We start from the raw sequence: 21008 nt of genomic DNA on the forward strand, positions 1-21008 counted from the left end.
ACTGGATACAGATTCCAGGGATTCAAAGTCAAGAGAGTACTTCACTGACCGCTGGGGCCCCCATCCCACCGACCTGTCCCTAACGCAACGCACAGCCTGTGTTGGAACCCCAGAGACACCTGCTCTGTGAGGGGCGGGGGGGGGGGGGGGGCGCAGTTTGTGCCCCACAGGGTGAGCAGCGCGGTGACCAGACACTGTCAATCTTAATTGTTTGAATATTGCAATTATTTGGCATTAAACATGTTCTGAAGCTTTATCATCACCTGGCATGCAGTTTCCTTCATATCTCATCAGAACGTGAGAACTGGGGGAAAGCAAGCGTGCTTGTGGCGGCAGGGACTGCTGCCCGGCCGCTGAGCGCCACGAGTGGGTCAGGCACACACGTGTGGAACCTTGCCAGCACGGTTCAGAAAAAAAATGCTCTCTCCTGACCATGGACACGATGACACAGAAGTGCTGCCACGCCAGGGAGCTGAGAACTGACTGCAGTGACAGGGCCCGAGCCAGGTGCCCTGGAAGGGAAGGCAGGAGCGATGGATGGCCTGGGGACTGGGATACACAGGGCTACTAGGGTCCGAGTGAGGACTGGGATACACAGGGCCGTAAGGGTCTGAGGGGTGAAGAAATACATCGCATGCTGTCGAGGCAGCTTGGAACAAGGCAGCAGCGAACATAGCGGCTGCTGGAGAGTGCAAGGCAGATGTGACCAGAAAGCGTATGGGCCATTGCACTTGGGCTGGGGCAGGGGGCAAGGCTGTGGTCAGAGGCATAATTTTCCAACTGTGTCAGTTCATTGGGATAAATGAAGTGATAATGTGCACTAATTAATACAGGAATTATAGCAGCAAGCAACTCTTAGTACTACAGAAGGTTAAAAAAAAACCCAAACAAAACCTTAGATTCTTTCAAAACCTTCCCCCAGTTCTGCCCCTCCAGTAGCCTCCCAGCCCCCAGCCGTGCTCCCCAAGATACCAGCGTGCATCCCCAGTTTTACCCTTTTCTTCCTAGGATCCTTCACTCCCCCCTTCCAGGGGAGCTGTAGCAGAGCTGCCTTCTCCCCTCTCCTGGCCGGGCACCTAAGGGAAGGGGTGGGCACAGGGAGGAACCTTAACGCTGACAGGAAGGGAGCACAGCTGGCTGTGATCGCCAGGGGATTATTCCTCCTCCTCCTCCGGATGGTGTTTGCAGGGCAGGCCCAAGTGCTTGCACCACAGCTGAGTGCTTTAAGTGCAAAGTGAGTGTTCTGTGATGTATTTGCATTTGAAATTCAGTGGTGTATCCATCTGCTTTGGGCAGCTACAACTGCATAACGGTAAACTGCAATTCCAGTTTGTATATATATTGTATAACTATATATATATAAAATAAGTAGATGGCTTGATGATAATTTTTTGCTTTGCTTTGCTTAAGAGCTTTAAAGCATTTTTGAGAAGCACCTAATGAAGAAAGACATTTTCAAACTAAAGACGAATTTGTGGGAACCTTAGTAAAGTGTCAGGTTCCAAAGTATTTAGATCAGAATGGCTGTGTCGAAACTGCTAAAGCTCTAACCCAATTTAAGTCAGAGGTTGTTCAGGGTTGAAGCATCAATGTAAAAAAATGAAACAAACAGTATTTTTGAAACATGTTTGTTAAGTAAAAATAAATAGCTTAATGTTAGAGTTCTAAAAGCAAAATTTAATAAATTAATGTATGCATGCCAGATAAAAATACAAAATTACAATCAAAATAGCAATAATAATAAAGGAACACTGTTCAGCATTGCAGATTTCACTGCAACCACCATAAACATCATGGAGAATTACTTAAAGTAACTTTTAAAGTACACATTTTGTTTCTGTTAAAAACAAATTACTATATGATGAAAAAACTGAAAGAAACCCAAGAAGAAATCGGCCCCAAAAGTGGCAGAGAATGATATGAAATGTCAGTAAACTGCCAGAGGCTCCATTTCACGTCAGCCTTCTTTTTAGTATCAGAAACCAATTACATAGAACATAAAAGCAAATTCACAACAGGTTTACACAGAGAAACATGCTGAATTACAATCACAAACTATCCAGAACAAAGATGCTGCACCAGTTCAGTTGTTTTCTTCATGGAATGAGTCTCACCAGAACAGGGAGAACAGGGAGCAAATCATGCAATAGCTTTAGGCTTTTTGTCTTTTATTTTAACATGATAAACACCCAGGATTACTAGTACTGGAAAGTATGTGTTAACCTTTTTCAACATCAGCTGAATGGCACTACAGAAATGACAAAGAGTTCCTTCATTTTTATCCTGAATACATCGAAAGCTCTAGCAAATATGGAATTCAGCAACAAGAACCATTAAATTACTTTAAAATATTCCTTCATCCATAGAACATGGTTGCTTCCTTTTTTATTACAAAACCCCCAAAATATTCAAAATAAAATGTCTTCATTTTTTATAAGCATCTCCACCACAAGTCTCTGATAACGGATGTCATTCAACGCAGCCATTGCATCCAGCTCTGGTGCTCTCATAAGAGTTGGTCCGAAAACTATGCCCAGATTCTCTGCACTCATCAGATTTTCCTTTTCATGGAGCGTTACTCTGTAAAAAAAGGACAGTGTTTTTCACATTCCTTCCAGGGCAAACCATGCCTGGATATGCTTGAAAACCAAGGAGACTGGAAATACTCGCCTCTTCCCAAAGCCTCAGAGAGGCTGCCATTTCCAGCAGGATACATACAGAAGCACTGGGTGAAATGCTCAGAAGTTAAGAGTGCAAATGCTGTGTGGGCTTAGCGTGACTCAAATACCTCTGTCCTACCACGCACACAGACCATGTTTACTTGCAGGAGGGATCGGTACTCTGGGGCGAGGGAAGGGGCTGGGGGGTGATTTCAGACAAATCAGAACAACTTTGCTTTTGCTCTTTACAGTGGCACCACACGGAAGCCGTCCCTCCGGGGGGCAGGCTGTGCTGGTTATTAGGTTAGCAGCTTTATGGTCACTAGAGACTTTCTACTGTGCCCACCCAGGTGGGATTCTGCCCAGGTTCCCCTGGTGACATGGCTCCACGTGGACACACCGGTCCTCTCTTGTGACTGGACGGTGATGGGGGTGAAGCACAGCATGTGTGGATTCCCTGCCTTTAGGCACTGTGGGCTAACCGTGCTAAGCTGCACACCTGGTTCCTCTCCGAGACAAATGATGCCCTGTGGCATGTATTAAGAAAACCTGAATCATCACTTTGGGGCAGCTTTGAAACCACCAAGGTCTCACTGTAACCTCATTTGCACCAATAGGCAGGTCATTACACGTGTGCTCCGACAGACCCGCTTCCACCCTTCCCCTTCCCGGGGCCCTCAGCAGCTGAGCCCCCAGCCCAGGGCAGCCTCCCCCGCCCGCCTCCCATCTGCCGGAGAGGAGAAGGTGGGGAGGCTGCGTTCTGCTGCCCCACAGGAATCCGACCTGTTCAAAGCTGCAGGCTGAGGCCCTGCCACGGGCAGGTTTGCAGGCCACCTCCAGAAATGTAATTTACCCAAGACTTACACCTACAGGAGATGCAACCTCTGCCAGGGCTACCGCAGAGACATGTCTGCTCAGCAAATGCCAGAAGGGTCACCGCTGCCCTGCCACGATGGTCCCCAGGGTCACCGGGTGGTATTTCTTAATGTGGGCTCAGAGGGAGCTTGTGCTCTCCTGTGTGCTCGGCGTGGAGCTGAGGGTCGCACGGTGGGGGCGGCAGGGGGACAGCCTGCTGGGGTGCCCTGGCTCTGCCCGCGGCCATCGCGGCTGCCCGCAGCAGGCAGGCACAAACGTGCCTGGAGCCTGAGCTTCTGCCGTGGCTAATCCTGGCGAATTGCCCCGCTCAAGGGAACAGATTTAGATGATGCAAATGTTTTCATACACACGATGGTTTCAAGAACACATAAGGATTCTCAGAAACAACTAAGAACCCAGGGACAGGGACTGAAAGGGTCTGGTTAAATTTTTTCTCTTTCCACCACTCTGGTATCCTGCATTCATGAACAAATCCTTCAGTATTAAAAAAAAATAATAAAAAAAATTCAAGGCTTTTTTTCCTTTTCCCCCCTCTGCCTTAATCTTTATTTTAAAACAAGTCAGACTGATTTTTCCAGGCTACTGTGCCTTCAGTCTGTAATTATCCCAAATAAAGGAGCTCTGTCTGATTACCTGAATTCAGCAGCAGGACAACAACCTGCCGAGCACCATGTCTCTTTTTAACAAATGTATTAAAAGCAAGTTTAAAAACAAGTGGATTTTGTCACGCTTCTACCTTATCATTCACCTATACAACGTGCAAAAGCAACTTGCTAATTAGAGCAGCAACAGCTACCCCTGAACAGGGTAAGGAAAAATTAACTTCACAAGCAGTAAGGTGGGTTTTTTTGTTCCTGTGTCTCTCATCCCTGTGTCTGTCCTAAAACATCCATTAGAAACATTGAAATAAATGGACAAATCAGGCAGAAACCCTGTGGCTGAATTTTGCCTGAGGCACTCAGCAGAGTCAACATATTCCTACTTCTAGAAGAACTGCAAAAGGAAAAAAACAGAAGAGAGCTGAAAATAAAGTATTTTTCTAAGGAAAGGGAATGATTCTTACATATTGACAGTAAGTTCATGTTACTTGAGAAACTAAAATGGATACCCTAACACACCACACTGATTTTTCCCCCCCCTGCTTTTCTGAAAGAAAGAGAACCCGTGCTGTTGTACTGGATATTCACCTGTCAGTCTCACTCTAACAATTTTTCAGCCTACTGACCAATTTCAATTGTGTCTTGGGGAGCAGGAGAAACCTCAGACAGAATTTATGCTCCTATGGTTTTGAGAAGGCGGCGGGTGGAACAAGGGGCTCCACGCTGACAAGGAACAGCTGGCAGACCTCACCAGACCTGCAGCTGGAGGGCCAATTAACACTGTGCCTAACTGGCAGCAGCTAAAGCCTAGTGTCTGCTGTCTTGTTTAGGGTCTCAGGGACGACCAGGGTAGACGAGTCTTGGCAGAAAAAGACATCAATCTGTAGCCACTAAGCTGTATTAGCTCCTTGCCCAGGGAGTGACTTTATTACTCCCAGAGGTATGAATGGCTTGTTTACCATTAATATTCACTGCAATCTGAAACGCAGAACAATTTCGTTGTTCGACTTTCATGTTTCAAAACTGCGGTTTTTTACTTATTTCCTTCAAGTGCTTTGCAAGTGCTTTAAGTGGGATAAACCCCAGTGTTTGTGTATTCACTGTTGCGCAGACTATAATTCCCTGCCACGGTCCATCTCCACGATTTGGTGGGCCTTGCCCAGACTTTTCTGGACTTTGCTAAAAATGAGTTTGGGTTGAGAGTTCTTTCCAGCTAGTCCACCTACCTCTTCAGATGTGCCATGAGATACCGCAAGGTTTCACAGTGCGCAGGTGGCAGCAGTTTCAACGCCTCATGGAGAATTTCCAGCTGTTCATCCGGATCGGTGGTTTCTGAAACACAGATGTTCAACTGTCGCCACATGTACAGCCAGAATTCACACACAGAAAGACAACAATGGTAGCCTGAAGAGAAGACCAGGTCTCACAGCTCTGCTGAATTACTGATTCCCAGAATCTATCAAAACCTCACAGTGGAGGATTTGGCTGTGCAAAGAGGTGCTCAGAGCACTCTCAGGACGTGACTCGTTTTGGACAAAGAAAGCTCCTCAAAGCAAACTGCACTCCACCAAAAGATTCCCTGCAGGCCACTGAAAAAAGTTCCCCTGGCAATCCTTGATGACTGGACTAGTTTTGCACAAATAATCTACAGGTGCAACCCTGGGACAGCAGAAGGTACTGGGAACATTGCCATCAGCATCTTTGGCTGTGTCTGTACAACTTGGAAAAAGCCTTCTCCAGAGGAGCAGTAAGGCCAGCATCTGGCCCTTGTTTTCTACCCATGGCTATCACACCTTTCCAGGTGTGGCTCGTGTGACTGCTACATTGCAGAGATGCTTCAGGCAGCCAGGACGCTTGCGAGAGATGTTCCAGCTGGGCTTATTGCCATGCTGGCAGATTCAGTGTCTGCAAGGCCAGCCTTGAAGGTGGCCTTAGGATGTGTGCTTATCAGCTTATGAAAACACTCAAAATGGACACCTCTAGAAACAAAGGACTTCTTATTTCTAAACATTTTCATAAATCACATTCTTTCTGGCATCACAAAACCAACAGACTTAAAATGTCACTGTTAAGTACCAGGGGTTCATGCAAGACATACAAAGTGATGTAATTGGTAACGTGTGATGAAGAGGAAGCATACCTGGTGACAAAGGCAATGAAAAATATAACCATGATCACACAGCACCGTGCAGTCATGTCGTGCACGCAGTACATATTTACTCCTGCGATCCCTACTAAATAGGGCATGCAGGGTAAAAGCTGATGGGACAGCTATTAAATGAACAGGCAAGTACTGCACAAAAAGGAGAAGAAAAGGTTGAAAATGAGAATCAGGAGAAAAAACGTGTGACACTTACTTGCAGACTCCATAAACTTTGGGTAGGCATCATACGTGATGAGTGGAATTGGCAAATCCCTGAAGTACAGTTTAAGTGCACCAGTGATAATATTGATATCTTCATACATATTCACAGAAATATCAGCTTTTTCCCCATCTGTGTGGAAAAGGCACTGACATTAAAGCCTTGGAAATGTAAACAGATGTAAAACAGCACTCGCAAGAAAAATAATAACTCGCTTAAGCAAACATTATTAAAAAGGACACAACTACAGATGTTGGCCTTTATAAGCAAAACAGAGAGTTACTGGCTTGTGAAGTTCATACTTTCAGGATGAAAACCTCAACCATTTTTACAAGGAAACCTATCCTTTCTGCATTTAAAATGATTACAAAAAACTGCAGGTTTTCTTGGGGGGAAAAACCTGCCTACCTGATCTAGCAGTATCTATCTTGCATTAATGTGTGGGAGTTTAGCTATTTCTGAACATAGTGCATTGCCAAACAACACATTTGTCAGCAACGAAGGAGAAATCAGGGGAGTCTGGGATAAAAACCTTAAAGAAAGAAAACCAGCTTAGTCCCCAGCCTCCTTACTTTACAGGATAAACATGTGTTCACCATTTAGTTCCAGCATACTACCTACTCCTGACCACAGTGGACACAGATCCAGAACTTGGCTTCTCCAGTGCATCCCCACCCTGCTAACGCTGCAGAAGAGACAGATGTTGTCTGAGTAGGTCCAGTTCTCCAGAGAAACATGAGGGAGAGTTTCCAGCATGGATTTTGGCCTCGATTCCTACTGCGACAGGGGGACTGCAGCTGGAAAGCCTTTAATTTTCCCATTGCCTTTTCTCAGAGAGAAGGGTTTGTTCTCACTGACGTTCTTACAGACTGTAATAATTCAAACTTTGTTTGCACTATTGTATTCATCTTATTATTTTGGAGCTTTCATCCAGAAAGATGGATTTCAGTTGCACAGCCCTCTTAAGGTACTTTACCACTTGCCCTCTATCCCTCCCCCACCCCCCTGAGCGTAGTTTTACTTGCAAACTAGGGCAGTAGTTCAGAAAGCTTTGTCCTTTTCCATGCACATCATTACTGAAGCACAGACACTGATAGAAGGAGAAAAGTAGATTTTGGTCATAAAGGCCAAAGTGAAGCTGATAAGCATTTCTGATGGGAAGACTCCTCTTCTGCTAGCACAGCCGCCGGACTCCTTCAGACCCCTGATGCAGTGGAGCATGAGACAGACCAAGGCTGTGTAGAAAAATTGTGTATATTTAATACATCAGCACAAAGTTCCAGCATGCAGGAAAGACCGTACCTCTGTCAAAAGCCATTTTGACATCTTCAATAAGATCACTAAATCCTGAGACTCTGTATAGTCCTTCAGAATTAAGACCTGCAATGAACATTTTAACAAGACCAAAATTAATCTTGATTTTACAGTTTCCTTCCACCCAGTTCTTCCTTTGCCAAGTTCTTCATTTAAGGCAGAAAAAGAAGACACATTTTAAAAGCCTTATGAGGCTTTTCTTTCAGAATGAAATCTTATCCTGGCCTTTTAACCCTGACCCTTGCATTAGCAGCACCGAATTTTGTTTACGCAAATGATTTCAGACCTGAAGAAACAAATTAAACCTATTACAACCAATTTAAAAATAACATGCTTGACGTTCAGTCATTATTTCAGAATGAAAACAAATACTCTAATTCTAGAAAAGGATACTTGGTGTGGGCTAGGGGAACTAGCAAGAGGGAACACATCAATACTAACTGCCTTTGTTTTAGCATGTTCACTTATTTTAAAATAAAAATATTAAAGGAAAGGTAGGTGCCAATATATAACTGTAAAGCAGTGATTGTCCATTAAGCAATTTCTAGCAGAACCTATAAAAATTATAAATGGGTATGAACCATGAAATAATGCAAAGTGTAATATTAGCTGTGGAGGGTAATTGGCAGTCATAAAATGTCTTGTGCAAATCTGTTTTGAGCAATCATACATTCCGCAGAAATCCAGATGACCCAGATCAATCTAAATGGATTATCAGTAAAGCAAGGAAAGCCCATTAACTATGCCTTACCTCTAGATTCAATTTCCCTAATGCACATATCTACTACCATTGGTCTCTTAGTGAAGTGTGCTTTTACTAGCGTTGTAAGGTCACAGCTGTACACTTTTTTGACATGCTTCAGGTCTGGCTTGCAGTCATTTGGGACCATCTTGGAACATTGCTTGTGCACATTTAAACCACAATCTGAGAGAAAAATGAAAATATGATTAGGCTGGTGTTTGGTGAAAACGTATCCCGAGGTCAGTACTGCGCAGTACACGTCTCCTGCGGGATCTGACCTGATCTCACAGCTACTGCTTCTGTTGAGACCCCTTACCCATCAGATGTGTGAGGCAGGGACAGACCTGAACTAAGATTTTCTACCCAAGGCATTTCTTCTGTCCCTGGAAGATCTACCACAAAGCGACACACTTTCCATATGTTTTTTTGAATCAGGATCTCAGAGTCAACTACGTTCCCCACCACTATTGCAGATGTTGCTACCATGATCTAAATCTTCCTCCCAAGTTGCTGCAGATCTAACACAGCTTTAACGTAGTCCTGGATTGTGGCACTTCAGACACCTCCTGGGGGAGATGAAGGTCGGGACTGGGTCTCAGAGGTGGCAGCCCCTCCGCAGCATGCACTGGCAAGGCAGCCCCCAGACCTGAACCACTTCGGGGACCCCCACCCTCCTGCCAGGGGTGGCGGCCCATGTTGGTGCTGCTCGTGGCAGGGTCTGCTCTCCAGCTCTGAGGAGAGCTGAGAAACAGGCACTGGGGTCACCAAGCTGGTGCGTGGTGACAGAAATTCTGACACCGTTTCACAGGGTGTTTCTGAAACAAAGTGTTGGCAGGCAGCAAAACAATGCTATTGACTTTAAAAAAGGTCTCAGGAAAAAACTGTCTTTTTTTTTTTTTAAACATAAACAAACAACCCCACAGCTTTATTGTAAACATACTGAGAACGAGGTTCAGTTTAAGTGAAACTTACTTGAAATCAGATTATAGAAAAATATTTATTCTGCCTAAAAAACACTCAGGGTTTTGGATGGAAAAATCTCAGGAAACAGCACCAATAATAGGATGAAGACTGTGATCAACACGAGCAGGCAGCAGGCCAGCGTCAGGAGCAGCCTCCGCCACTGCCCCCAGTAATTCTGCTGTCACTGCCACTTCTGCCTTCCACCAGACTCACAGGTGCTTGCGAGGAAAGAGCAACCGGCAGGAGAGGCAGCACCTCGCAGGCAGGGTGTTTGCCATGCAGTACGCACGGAGACTCCAGTTCTGCAAGCATTTCTGTACCTCACTGCATTGCCATTTGCGAGTCCCCTGGATTTCTGCAGAATTAAGGGATGCAGGAGCTTGAAGGATCAATGCCTTGACGAAAATTTGTAATTTCCTCTCCCACTGCAGTACTGAGTATCTGTCTATACAGATCCCCTTCGTATTTCATTCCTGATGATTTTGCCAATACTTGCATTTTCATTAATGCCCCATAGATTATTTGACTTTGCTCTTTCCAAAACAGTAAACCTCAGAACTCATCGCTAAGTTTAATTTCCACTAAGTCAGCCGCAGCCTGCTGCTAAAAGCACTTTGTTTACTTAACAGGCCTGTAAAACAACCAGCTTTGTCACTTAGGATCCTCTGTAAAACTTCCAATCTCTGATTGCAATTAAAGTTCGGCACGTCACCTTCAATCAGTCAAAACTTGCACAGACCCTGATCCAGATGAAATGGCTGATTAAAATTCTCTTTAGCTATTTCTGTGCAGGAGCGACTCCCTGCCCTGCCAGGAGCAGTTAATGCACAAGACGGAGAGCTGCGAATGCCCAATTTCCCACCTGCTTGCGATTTCGTGCTGCGAACCCCCCTGGGGCAGAGCGGTGCATGCGGCACCCAGCGCCCTGCCCACGGGCTGCACCACGAGGCCACCCCAGCAGCTGGCTCTGTCCCACAGCCCTCTCCTGGGCTCGCCCCAGGAGCTGCATGTCACCGTGGGCTGTCCTGGAGCCCCAGGCACCTGCTGTCCCTCCAAGCGTGAAGTTCTCTTTGGTCACTTGGGTTCCTCCAGTGTTCGCTTAGTTGCCTCATTTGTGACAGAGAGGAACTAGTAACAGCCAAAGCACTTGCTTTCACCAGAACACTGATTTATACTCCGCATTTAATCAGGGGTTTTAAGACCCCAAATCAGAAGGTGCATGACTACGTGATCTCTTTGATGCACAGCATCTGCCACACCTGTGGGTGTGGAGCAAAGCAGCTCTGAGCACACCAGCCAGCGCAGGCCAGGGGAGCTCTCCACCTACACTTCAAATGTCTGTGCCCAGTGCTGCATTTTGCCTGAACTTTGAAAAACCAGGTCCCTCTGTGCTTTAAATAGGGAATCCAAATTCACTGGAAACGTGTGACCTGAACCCTTCAGTGCCTCACGCTTCAGCTGTAACATGGGAAGGAGAAGCTGTTCTTGCCTCCCCTGGGTCTTGCAGAAACAAGTCATTAAATGTTTGTGGAAACGCACGGGGAACAAACCTTACATCTCCAGTGTAAGGTCTGAATTCTGCGCCTTTAATAAGACCAGCACTTTTAACGACAAGAAGACAAAACACCGGATAGGTGCTATTAAGCAAGCTCTGCTTTCAGAATAAAGACAAAGTTGTGGAGTAAAAATCATACATAGTCAAATTAATTGGAGGCAATATCTTAACAAACACACAGAAGGGAAGCAAATTAACACAACATGGGAAATCTTAATTCTTGATTTATTTTGAAACGTCAACTTTGCAATAATAGTATTTACAAATTCAAATATAATTATTATACACAGAATTCCTAGAACTCCTGCATGAAGCACCTATTCCAACATGTGTGAAATGCTCTAGTATGTCTGTCAAAAGTGATGCCTAGAAGACTGGAATAGTAGTGTCTCGCTCATGAGGCCTCATAAGCGATTTTGTGAGTGCAAATTAGCTGCTTCACACAAACAGCAATATAGCCCAGAGTCATGTTTCTGGGAATCCAAGGATAATTAAGACTAAAATATATTTAAAAAAAAAAAAAAAAAGGAAAAATGTGCTTCCAAGTATCTTACACTTGACTTCAAACAATTATCGCATTCACTGAGATCATCCTAACTATATTTATATACAAGAAAGTTTCATTTCATTAAAGTATCTAACTTACAGAGATGTTTTTAATGTGAAAACCTTGCTTCTGAAAATAATTGTTATTGCTAATCCCATAGATTCAAATGGGCTTTGGATCTGACCTCATTAATATCAGAAAAATAATTACAAATGCAAAAGTCAACGTTTCTTCTCTCTCATTTGTTTAGATTTTATGTACCAGTTCACTGCTTAAGGGCTTACAAACACTCCCGAGAAACATTTAAAACCTAGAAATACTTCAGATATGCATTTCCTGAGCATTAGGTGAGCACTACATTCAATATTATTGGGCTTTGCAGTGTTCTCCTAACAATCAAAGCTCTTTGCCTCTTTTGTAAGCGTAGGAAATCACCTTACTTTAGCAATTCTGCATCAATAAATACTTCTAGGAGACTTCAGTGAATTTGGAACAGAAAACCTGTATTTTTTCCAATAAAGAAGCTGAAACTCACCAACGCTTTGCTTCCTACCAGGTGCGCCCCTCTCCCCAGCTAACAATACTTCACGGAAGCAGAACAGCCACATCTTACTCACTGGTCTCTGGTTCAGTTGGTAACTTAGGATGAAGGATGATGCCTTGCTAACTCCAACAAGGTAAAAAGCACAATGGCAGGAGGTCAGTCTTCCTCTCCACAGAGCACTGGGAATGTGCCAGCCTTTAACTATACTCTGCTTACTTGCTAGTACTAAAAGACAGGAATTATGCTGCAAATTGCATATCATTAAATAAAAATGCCCTCTGTTCTCATTGCAGATGCTTCATGAAAGCTTCAAACCCCATCATTTTAGAATCAGCTAGGAAGGAATGAGAAAGCTGAGTCCTGAATCTCTCCACGTGGTGAAATCTTAGGACTGCCTGCCTTGTTTGCACATGAGCTTCACTATTTTGCTGGGTTTGTTAAGACCAAGGGGATTTTCTTGATTTCAGATCTAGGGTCTATTTAATTTTGGTTATATCAAAATAAATCCAGAACAGCTAAGTTGGCATTAGCAGCTTTACCTCGGTTCTAAAGTAACCAGGAGCCTTATCCATTTCTTACAGAAGTTCATCAGAGCTTACCTGCTGGCTGGCTATACAAACTGGTGAGGAGCTGAAGAAAAATCCCCCTAAAGCACTGTATCTGCTGATAACTCCTATAATAATACAGGGCAGATTTAAAAGATGCAGTCATGAACCCCTGCAGCTCAATAGGAAAACTTCTCCTGACTTCAGTTAATCAGAATTTCACCTTATACAGGGATGATTGCTGAGGACTAGAATTGTAAGTCATGCTTACTACTCCTTTTTACAGTGCTATCAAACTGTGGCCACCTTTCAAATACACCAAATGTGAAATTCAAGGCTTTATAGGAAGTTTGGAAATTTATAAAAAAAAAAAGTAATTGTAGATGACAGGTTTAAAAAAGTCTGCAATAAGCTGCCCTGACTCTAATGGCATATTGATCTAAGAGTTCAGGTAGGCTGTGACATTACTTCTGTGAGAGGTATTAAATTTAAAACCAGCCTGACAACAGTTTCCTATGATGCCTAGGAAAAATGCTTGGTAACGTTTTAGAAACAGCTAATACTGATGCTAGTCCACTGGGCTGAAAGAACAAATAACATGTTCATATTAATGCCTGAGCAGAGCCAAAGATACATGTACATTAATACCGCCCCACGAGCACACATTATAAATATTTGCACAGACTAAAATATACTTAGCTGTTGCTTTTTGTTATGCTGATTTGACTTTAGCCAGTTTTAGATTTCCTTTCGTTTATGATTTACTGGCTAATATGGCTGCTGATCACGCACCATTAGAACAATACCGTATGCTACATACATCACTCTAATTATATTTTTGAATTATCACAAAGAAAAGGTATGCATTTTGTCACTCTGAAGAGCTAAAAGGTAGATTTACATTACCTGCAAAGAGTTCTGAAAGGCTCTTCAGAGGTTTATGGTAAGCGTGGGAGGGTGGGAAGCGCAGGTCTGCTGTGGTACGTGCCAGGTGGGATAACACCCCCACCTTCGGCATGCCGGCATGCAAAGACAACAGGTTCTATGCAGGCACAAAATACCGGCATTGTTACTTTTGCAAGGAAAAGGTTAGAAAGGAATTTGCTCTCATACATCAATCATGAGCTAGTAGCTTTCCTTTAATAATTTAATGCTTTTTTCTGTAGCAGAGGAAGCAATGTTTTCTGTTCCCTCAGATGCAGTGTGTGAACAAGCGTGTGAACGCAGCAACCCCGCTGGCCCTGCGTGCTGCACTTTTTGCTTCCAAGCACAGGGCAGGGGGGTGCTGTGAACGTCTGCCCTCCCCCTCCTCGGCAGAGCTGTTCCAGCCCGGGTGGCCATGCTGATGCTGCTACACTGCCTTACGTGCATGCCATTTGTTAACGTGCAATGCACATCTGGAAGCAACCTTGGTTCTGCCAGAGCCGTAAGCCACTTTATTAAGCAGTGCTGCAGCAAAAAATTGCTTCCAAACACACATGTATGCTCCCCCAAGCCTGCTTTCATCCATACTACCACATCATGCACTATAGGGTACATTACTCTTTAGGAAAGAATTTTTAGAGGGCAGCTAGTTACTTGGCAACAAAATTGCCTAATACTACAGAAAAATCAGGGCTTATGAAATTAAAAAAAAGCCCATCGAGCAAGCCAATCTCCCCTTATCCCAAATCAAAAGGATATATATAGAGATATATATCCGGGCCTCCAAAAGCTGGACACGTTTGATGATGACGGTTTGATTTTATGGAAGTCTTGAAAGATCAAAGTCAGTTTGTTCAAAAACTTCCCTGGCTTCTGGCCACGACACCTGCCTACCTTCTCAACAGCTCCCCTGACGGGCCGCTGGCTTGCTCGAGGCTTCCAGGTCTGTGTGGGCTTGGAGATAAAGCTGCTTTTAGGACTTACAGTTTCAAGAACATATAGCTCCAGAATAGCTTCCCCATGGGAACAGCTCTGAAGCAAGGCTCTGTTGCCTGATTAGCATTTCAAAATTTTGGAGCTCATTCCTCGCAGGAACATCATCAGATCCTGAGCTGGTGGAACAGCCCGTCAGGCAGCGCGCATCTCTCCTCCAGCAGCATCACCACCTGCCCGGGGTGGGCAGGGACTGTTCTCCAACCAGTCCTCTTCTCACGGCCCTGACCTCTGTGGCTTTGCTTTGCTCTAGTTCCCTTTTTGGGCTGCCTGTCCGTGTCCTGCATAGTCGGGGAAACTAGCAGATCCTGGGTGCACATCTCAGAAGAAACTTGGATGCATTTTTAAGGTACAAGTGTGAGTAGAATGGGAGCTTATCATGACCGAGGCATGCCAGATACCTCAAGAGCAGACAACACAATGAGCACATCTTGCCTTCCCCTTTGCTGAGCCACATCACTAGACCATCAGACATTCTTCCAGGCACTAAAAGCATGAGCCCTGTACCTGCAGAACTAATGCCTAAGGATGGGCAGTCCCCTTTGTGTTCTGCTTCATCCTTGACACACCAGTGGAGCAACACAGGGCTGTCCAACGCCAGGGATTCAATAGCAAGGCAAAACAAAAAAGCAAACGAAATGGGGCAGTTGTATGTTTTTTCAATTGCTGGAGAAAGAAATAGATGAAATTGGGAAATAAACACTTCAGTGGTAATTCACAAAACAATCCTGCTTTGAGACTGTACTTCAACTTTTCTGAAAACGTACTCCTGGGGCTTACTGTGGTTAGGGCTGGCAGCAATACAGCTTGGCCTCAGCCAGTGGCAGCTGGTTGCCCCCACGCTGATAGTTCAGCTGCAACTTTATTTCTACCAGTTCTTTAGAGCAAAGTTATCTACTCCAAGGAAAGCAAAAATAACCGCTACATGGGTGGGAGGCTGAGATAGTTCAGAGCAAATCTATCAAGGCAGCAGAGATGTTGCTTCATGTACAGCCTCAGACAGCGGTGCTGCCTGGTATTAAAAGGAGCAGCCCAAAATGCTATCAAAAGTATCCAGTGAAATACGGTCCAAAAAATTACCTTTCCTTTAAGACAAGCTAACTGATGCTCTTAAACCAGACTGTTCAAAAAAAAAAATAATAATCTTCTGATTAAATCACTTAAGGACTATAAGCGAAAGGGTACAGAGGAAGGATGAGATTATACAGTAACTTGAACAGTTCTGATGGGCTGGGAAAGGGGACAGGACATACACAGCAGCTTGATGAGTTTAATAGTCTGCTTGTCTACAAGTCTACTTGGGTAGTACACTAACGGCACCATTAATGCCATCCTTTAGTCTCTGAGAACACACACTGTTCTCTGTTAATGCTACTGAGTATTACGTGTTTGCGTAATTCATAAAATTAACTCCCTGGTTCATATCTGCAAGTTTTCTTTGGATATTGTTATAGTTTCTCTCCTGAAAACATTCTGGGCAATGGGATGAGCCCTGTGAGCATGGAGGAGCCTTATACAGGAGCAATGTAATTAGGAATACATTTTTTTTTAAGTTCATGCATTGGATTTTGAGCTGGGGTAAACTCTTATGTCTTCATTAGCTTCTGCTCAGTTTCAGTGTTTACACAAGCTGGTGGCATTATAATTTCAAACACTTCTTCAGTCATTTCTACTTATGGCAAAAGCCTGCAGGAAAGCATGTTGGAGATGGAGCACGCTGTCAGAAAAGGCAGATTCCTTGCATACAGATAATCTTCATCTCACAAAAATTTTAAGGGTCTGTGGCTAGGATGCAAAAACTGGAAGCATGACCCTCTGAGGCAGTAGGGCAGATGCCTATTATAAGGACTGATTCTAAGGGAGCAAATGTGTCTTTAAAGAAATTGATGAAATAAAGATCAAATTTGAGAGAATAACATTTAAGGAAAAAGAAATTATTCCTGTTTTGCCGGATATACCTCCAGCGGAAGTCAGACTACAAAGTAAGTCCACCAATTCATTTCCTACATGATCTAAATCTTGGACATCACCCTAAGCCTCCACGCTGAAAGACAAAGTCTTGTCATGTGTGGCAGCTTGCATTAATGCAAAAACCTTTGTAGTCAAGACGACAGCTAGCATCTTACTTCAACCAATAACCACCCTTCAGGTGGCAAACATGGTGCCTACATTTACCCCTTATCTTTACGGAAGACCACATACTCCTCCTTCTTTGCCTGCCCCAAAATCCGAACAAGGGTAAGCTAGGGAGAATCATCTTCTAGGAGTTAATCATACAGGACTGTACCTGCTAAGATACTGAACACACTCAAGGCTGTATTTTGGCAGAGAGGGACACATTCAGTCATGCTGGACTGCAACAAAGCATGAGTCAAGGCAGTTCAAGTTGCTAAGGCATCCTTGCCGGTTGCTATGGCATGTGTACTGTTATGAATGGTTAGTTCTGGTTTATTATTTTTCAAAGGATTGCCTTAGTTTCTGTAACAAACTAATCTATCAGCCATTAGAAACATGGCTTTTTCCATTAGATGTTTCCATTTCCATTAGAAACATCCACTTTTTCCTCCGGCTCCTCCTCCTTTCTGAAATGGGTGACATTTATCTTTGCTGTCCAGTCTTGGACTGTCCCACACTTATCTTCTTGGATGTGCTTTTTGTGCTTCTGCAAAGAAGAGGATTTTAAATGGTTGAGAATAGCCCATGCAGTAATCCATTTGTATCTGTTAAACTTATCACTTTGGTACAGCAAATAGAGTCCAGACTCCCCTTGAGATGTGCAACTGTTTGCTATAAAAAGCAAATGCTTTAAAAAGTATAAAATTGCATATGATCAGTGCCGTTTCGCTTATAGGTATTTTCAATAAAATGATTATACAGACCACCAAACAGATTTTGTGCGCTTCCCTGGAGTGGCATCAAACCCCATTTGAATGCAAGTGGGCTGCCTCCTGCTAAAAGCTGTAATTTTTTTGAAGTACAAACCCACTCTGAAAAGCAATGGCCTCATGTGGCTCCTTGTTTACTGTGCCTCATTGTTTCCATATTAAAATGGCTCAGTTCAGAAGCAAAATGATTACTTTTTTTTTTTTTTTTCTCCTGGAAAGACACCCCCACTCTGAGACCCGCACAAACGCAGCCAAATTCACAGCACTCAAATCTGAGCTCTTCCGCACTAGTACATTAACACTGGTTACACAGGTCCTTGCTATGTGTCTGCACGCCTCTGACTTGCCCAGATTTGTGCAGCCTCTGGCTCTGATGGCTTGCACAGCCACAGGTGATAGAAGCAGACAGCCACTGCTGAAAGTGAGGCACAGGCAAGGCAGACTGGGGACCGCCTGAGCCTGTCCTGCCGTCTCCATGTCCACACGGCTCTGCCTGGAGTCCCTCTCCTCTACCCACCTGCTGATGTATATGAAATTTATGCGAACAAAGTCACCTGGGAAGGCCCTAGTTCTCTGTCAGCTACGGCTGAGACGGCTAAAAGCTGGCCTTGCGGTGAGGGCAGGGCAAGTGCAGTGGGTTGGCTGCAACGCGTGCCCCCTTGGGAAAGCCCAACTCTCCTGCTCCTCAACCCCAAGCAAGCCACGCAGGACACACTGCAGCAACCAGATCCACCAGGCTGCAGAAGCGCCGCTCGGCAGCCTCGCCACCACACGGCTCCTCGCCTGCCCCTCCTCACACCCTGGCTGATGCTGCTGCACATCAGCAGCTTGCTTGGCTGTGCCCAATGACCCCGAGCCTGAAAAACCTCAGCATCCCCCTGCCCCAACACCTTGCTGACACTTCAGCAAGCAAGTGCATGTATTTTATATTTTAAAATAGAAGTAAGATCACAGAAATTACTAGAAGCTACCAACAGCGATATGAAACCTTACACAAGACAGAAAGCCCTAATTATAGTTTCTAAACCTATGAAGTCATCTAATACACATATGTTCCTCTACACTTCAAGGAGCAAAAAGGAGACATACAGTACTTACTACCATCCTCATAAGGAGGAAAGAAAACCAGACTTTGGAAGCCTTTAGAAATTCATAATTTACAAAAATCTGCACAAACCCAGAAAATCAGCTCCACTTCAGTTAAAAAAAAAGGAGGGGGCAGGGCGCAGTACAAAGTCATAAGCACTTCAGGTTTAATTACAAAAGCGATATTATTTGTTCATTCCACAGTGCCACGCAGCATTGCAAGCCTCCACTTGCTTCACAAACTCACTGTTTGTTTTTATTGATTTTCTGGATTAAAGTTACTTAACATAAATCTGAAAAGTAATTTGTATTTCTCCTAGATGCCAAAACTGAGGAATCTACCTTAGGTGAGGAAGGAAGATGGCACACTCACTGGCCCATGTGTCATCAAAAAATGACTACTTAAATCAGAAAACGATTCAAGAAGAAAATAAGGCTTCCTCTTTCTCTTCTAGCACTGTACACACTGTGGAAAATCAACAGCAGTAAAAAGTACTAAAAATCTTCGTTCATAAGTGAAGGACACGGCTGCAACCCCAAATACTTGGTAGGGGCAAAATACTGCGAAAGGAAACACCATTTTAACATAAACATTTCTTAAAACAGAGCTGTACTCTCCAACACATCCTGGACAGTGCAGAGGCTATTGATAACAACAGAATATTGCATTCAAATAATTATGGGGGAAGCATTTTAAAATATTTCAATCCTATTTGGCTATAAATTAAGTTTTACATTATTTTACAGGTCTGTGATAGAAAGCCCTCTTATTTGCTTGAGACAAGACTTCGGAAAGCTTCAGACAGAGCAGATTTTCTTAAATTAGCTTGAAAATACAGTTTCCAGGGCAACATACGCAGGTCTTCATACATCAACATTTCTTTTCATCATTTTTATAAACGTGGTTGCTTGCTAGAATGTCATAAAATACTTTAAAATACAGTAAACTATTTTGATCACTTTGATCCTTTTCTTTTTTTCCTTGGAAAAAGCTGACTGCCCTTTCTTTTCAGAAGAACCATATCAATAAAACCGTCAAACTGTTTTACTTCAGAGGCTTTATCCCAGAAATGCCTGCAGTGACACCCATGCGTAATACATTTCCACCAGCACCTGACTGCTTATGTAACATTTCAGTACGCATCCCTTATTCATCATTCCTTTTCTTCCTTATCAGTTTGCAAGTTGGGGAGACGACTTGGGTCTACAGCATGCTGGGAGTCTGCGGGCTTATACATAAAATTAACCTGAATGCCTGTTTCTCCGCAACAATGTGAAATTTGCTGATGCCCACCTTGCATATCAAGAACCTCTGTGAGTTTCTCGCACCTACCAACCATACAAGTGGTATAAAAGAAATAAAGCTAACAACGCACCTACCTATTTCCTCCTCCATTCCAAAAAGGGGGGAAAAAATAACCCCCTCAATGATGGTTATCATTTCCCCCCCGTGAAGGCTCAAGAGTGACATTGCTGAAACAAGTACCTGAAACCACGAGCAGCAGAGCGGGTATGTTTCCTTCTTTGATTTTAACAGGGGCCAGATGGGACCCTCGCCACACGGCGTTACGGTGGAGCAGGCAGCACATTAAACAGTTGCAACATTAGGACTGTCTTAGGAAAAGAATACTGAACGACTGTTACCTGCACATTTTACTCCCTGAGCAATGAGGCCCCACATAAAGTTGGCGCAGTATTCACACCAGTGCGGGCCCCTGAACGTGTGCACCTGGAAGACAGTAGCAGAAAGGCAAGTTACAGAAAGCGACCCAATTGTTTCACAGACAGCAATAGCAATGTGTCTAAACAAGGCAGCATTCGTCTTCTTCGAAGGCACCACATGCAGCCACTGGAAGCGTCCCTTTGTCACCACAGGAGGGGAAGAAGGAAACCTAAGAAAGATTTAACTGCCAAGATTTTTGCAGACCTATGGGATAACAGGAGCTCTCCGTTCCAAGCCAACCAGAGCAGCAGAACCGGGTCTGTGGGGGTCTGCCCCCAGACCCTGTGGGGCAGAGGAGCAATGGCAGGTTGCAGCCCTTCTCCTGCCTCCCGGCATCCCTCCATCTGGGCAGGATTTTAGCTACGAGGTGAAGTTTTTGCAGCGACCGTGCAAGAGCTCACCTCTCAATTTAAAACAGCTTCTCCTTTGCCCTTCCCTCCATAAGGTGCTGTGTGAAACGCGTGGGGGGCTGCAAGATTTCGCCTTCAGCAGAAGGAGTCCTGCCAGGCAAAAATACCAGTGCTTCACAGAAATACTCCACGCTCGCTTAGGGACCTTCCAGTTTAGAATAACTCTAAAAGGAAATTAATTCTCTTCAAACTAATGCTTCATATTGAAAATCCAAATGATTCTAGTAAATGGAAAAAAGAATCCACTGAACCAGGAAAAAATTCAAAGCTAAAGAAGAA

At 44.2% G+C, this 21008-nt stretch overlaps 1 protein-coding gene across 3 annotated transcripts in view; it reads right to left on the reverse strand.

Annotated features, from left to right (window-relative positions):
* Window positions 1–1656: 1656 nt before the first annotated feature.
* The window catches only part of CHN1 (chimerin 1), a 102913-nt gene continuing 83561 nt past the window's right edge, over window positions 1657–21008 (reverse strand). For all 3 annotated transcript variants that reach the window (XM_040603307.1, XM_040603308.1, XM_040603306.1), the window contains 6 exons: window positions 20241–20325; window positions 8564–8737; window positions 7801–7878; window positions 6493–6630; window positions 5362–5467; window positions 1657–2580 (listed from right to left, as the gene is read on the reverse strand). In XM_040603307.1, coding sequence (XP_040459241.1) covers window positions 2409–2580; window positions 5362–5467; window positions 6493–6630; window positions 7801–7878; window positions 8564–8737; window positions 20241–20325 — 753 coding nt within the window. In that variant the 3' untranslated portion in view covers window positions 1657–2408. The remainder of the gene's footprint in view (window positions 2581–5361; window positions 5468–6492; window positions 6631–7800; window positions 7879–8563; window positions 8738–20240; window positions 20326–21008) is intronic.

This window comes from Falco naumanni, chromosome 8 (genome assembly GCF_017639655.2).
Source record: "Falco naumanni isolate bFalNau1 chromosome 8, bFalNau1.pat, whole genome shotgun sequence".
Lineage (NCBI taxonomy): Eukaryota > Metazoa > Chordata > Aves > Falconiformes > Falconidae > Falco > Falco naumanni.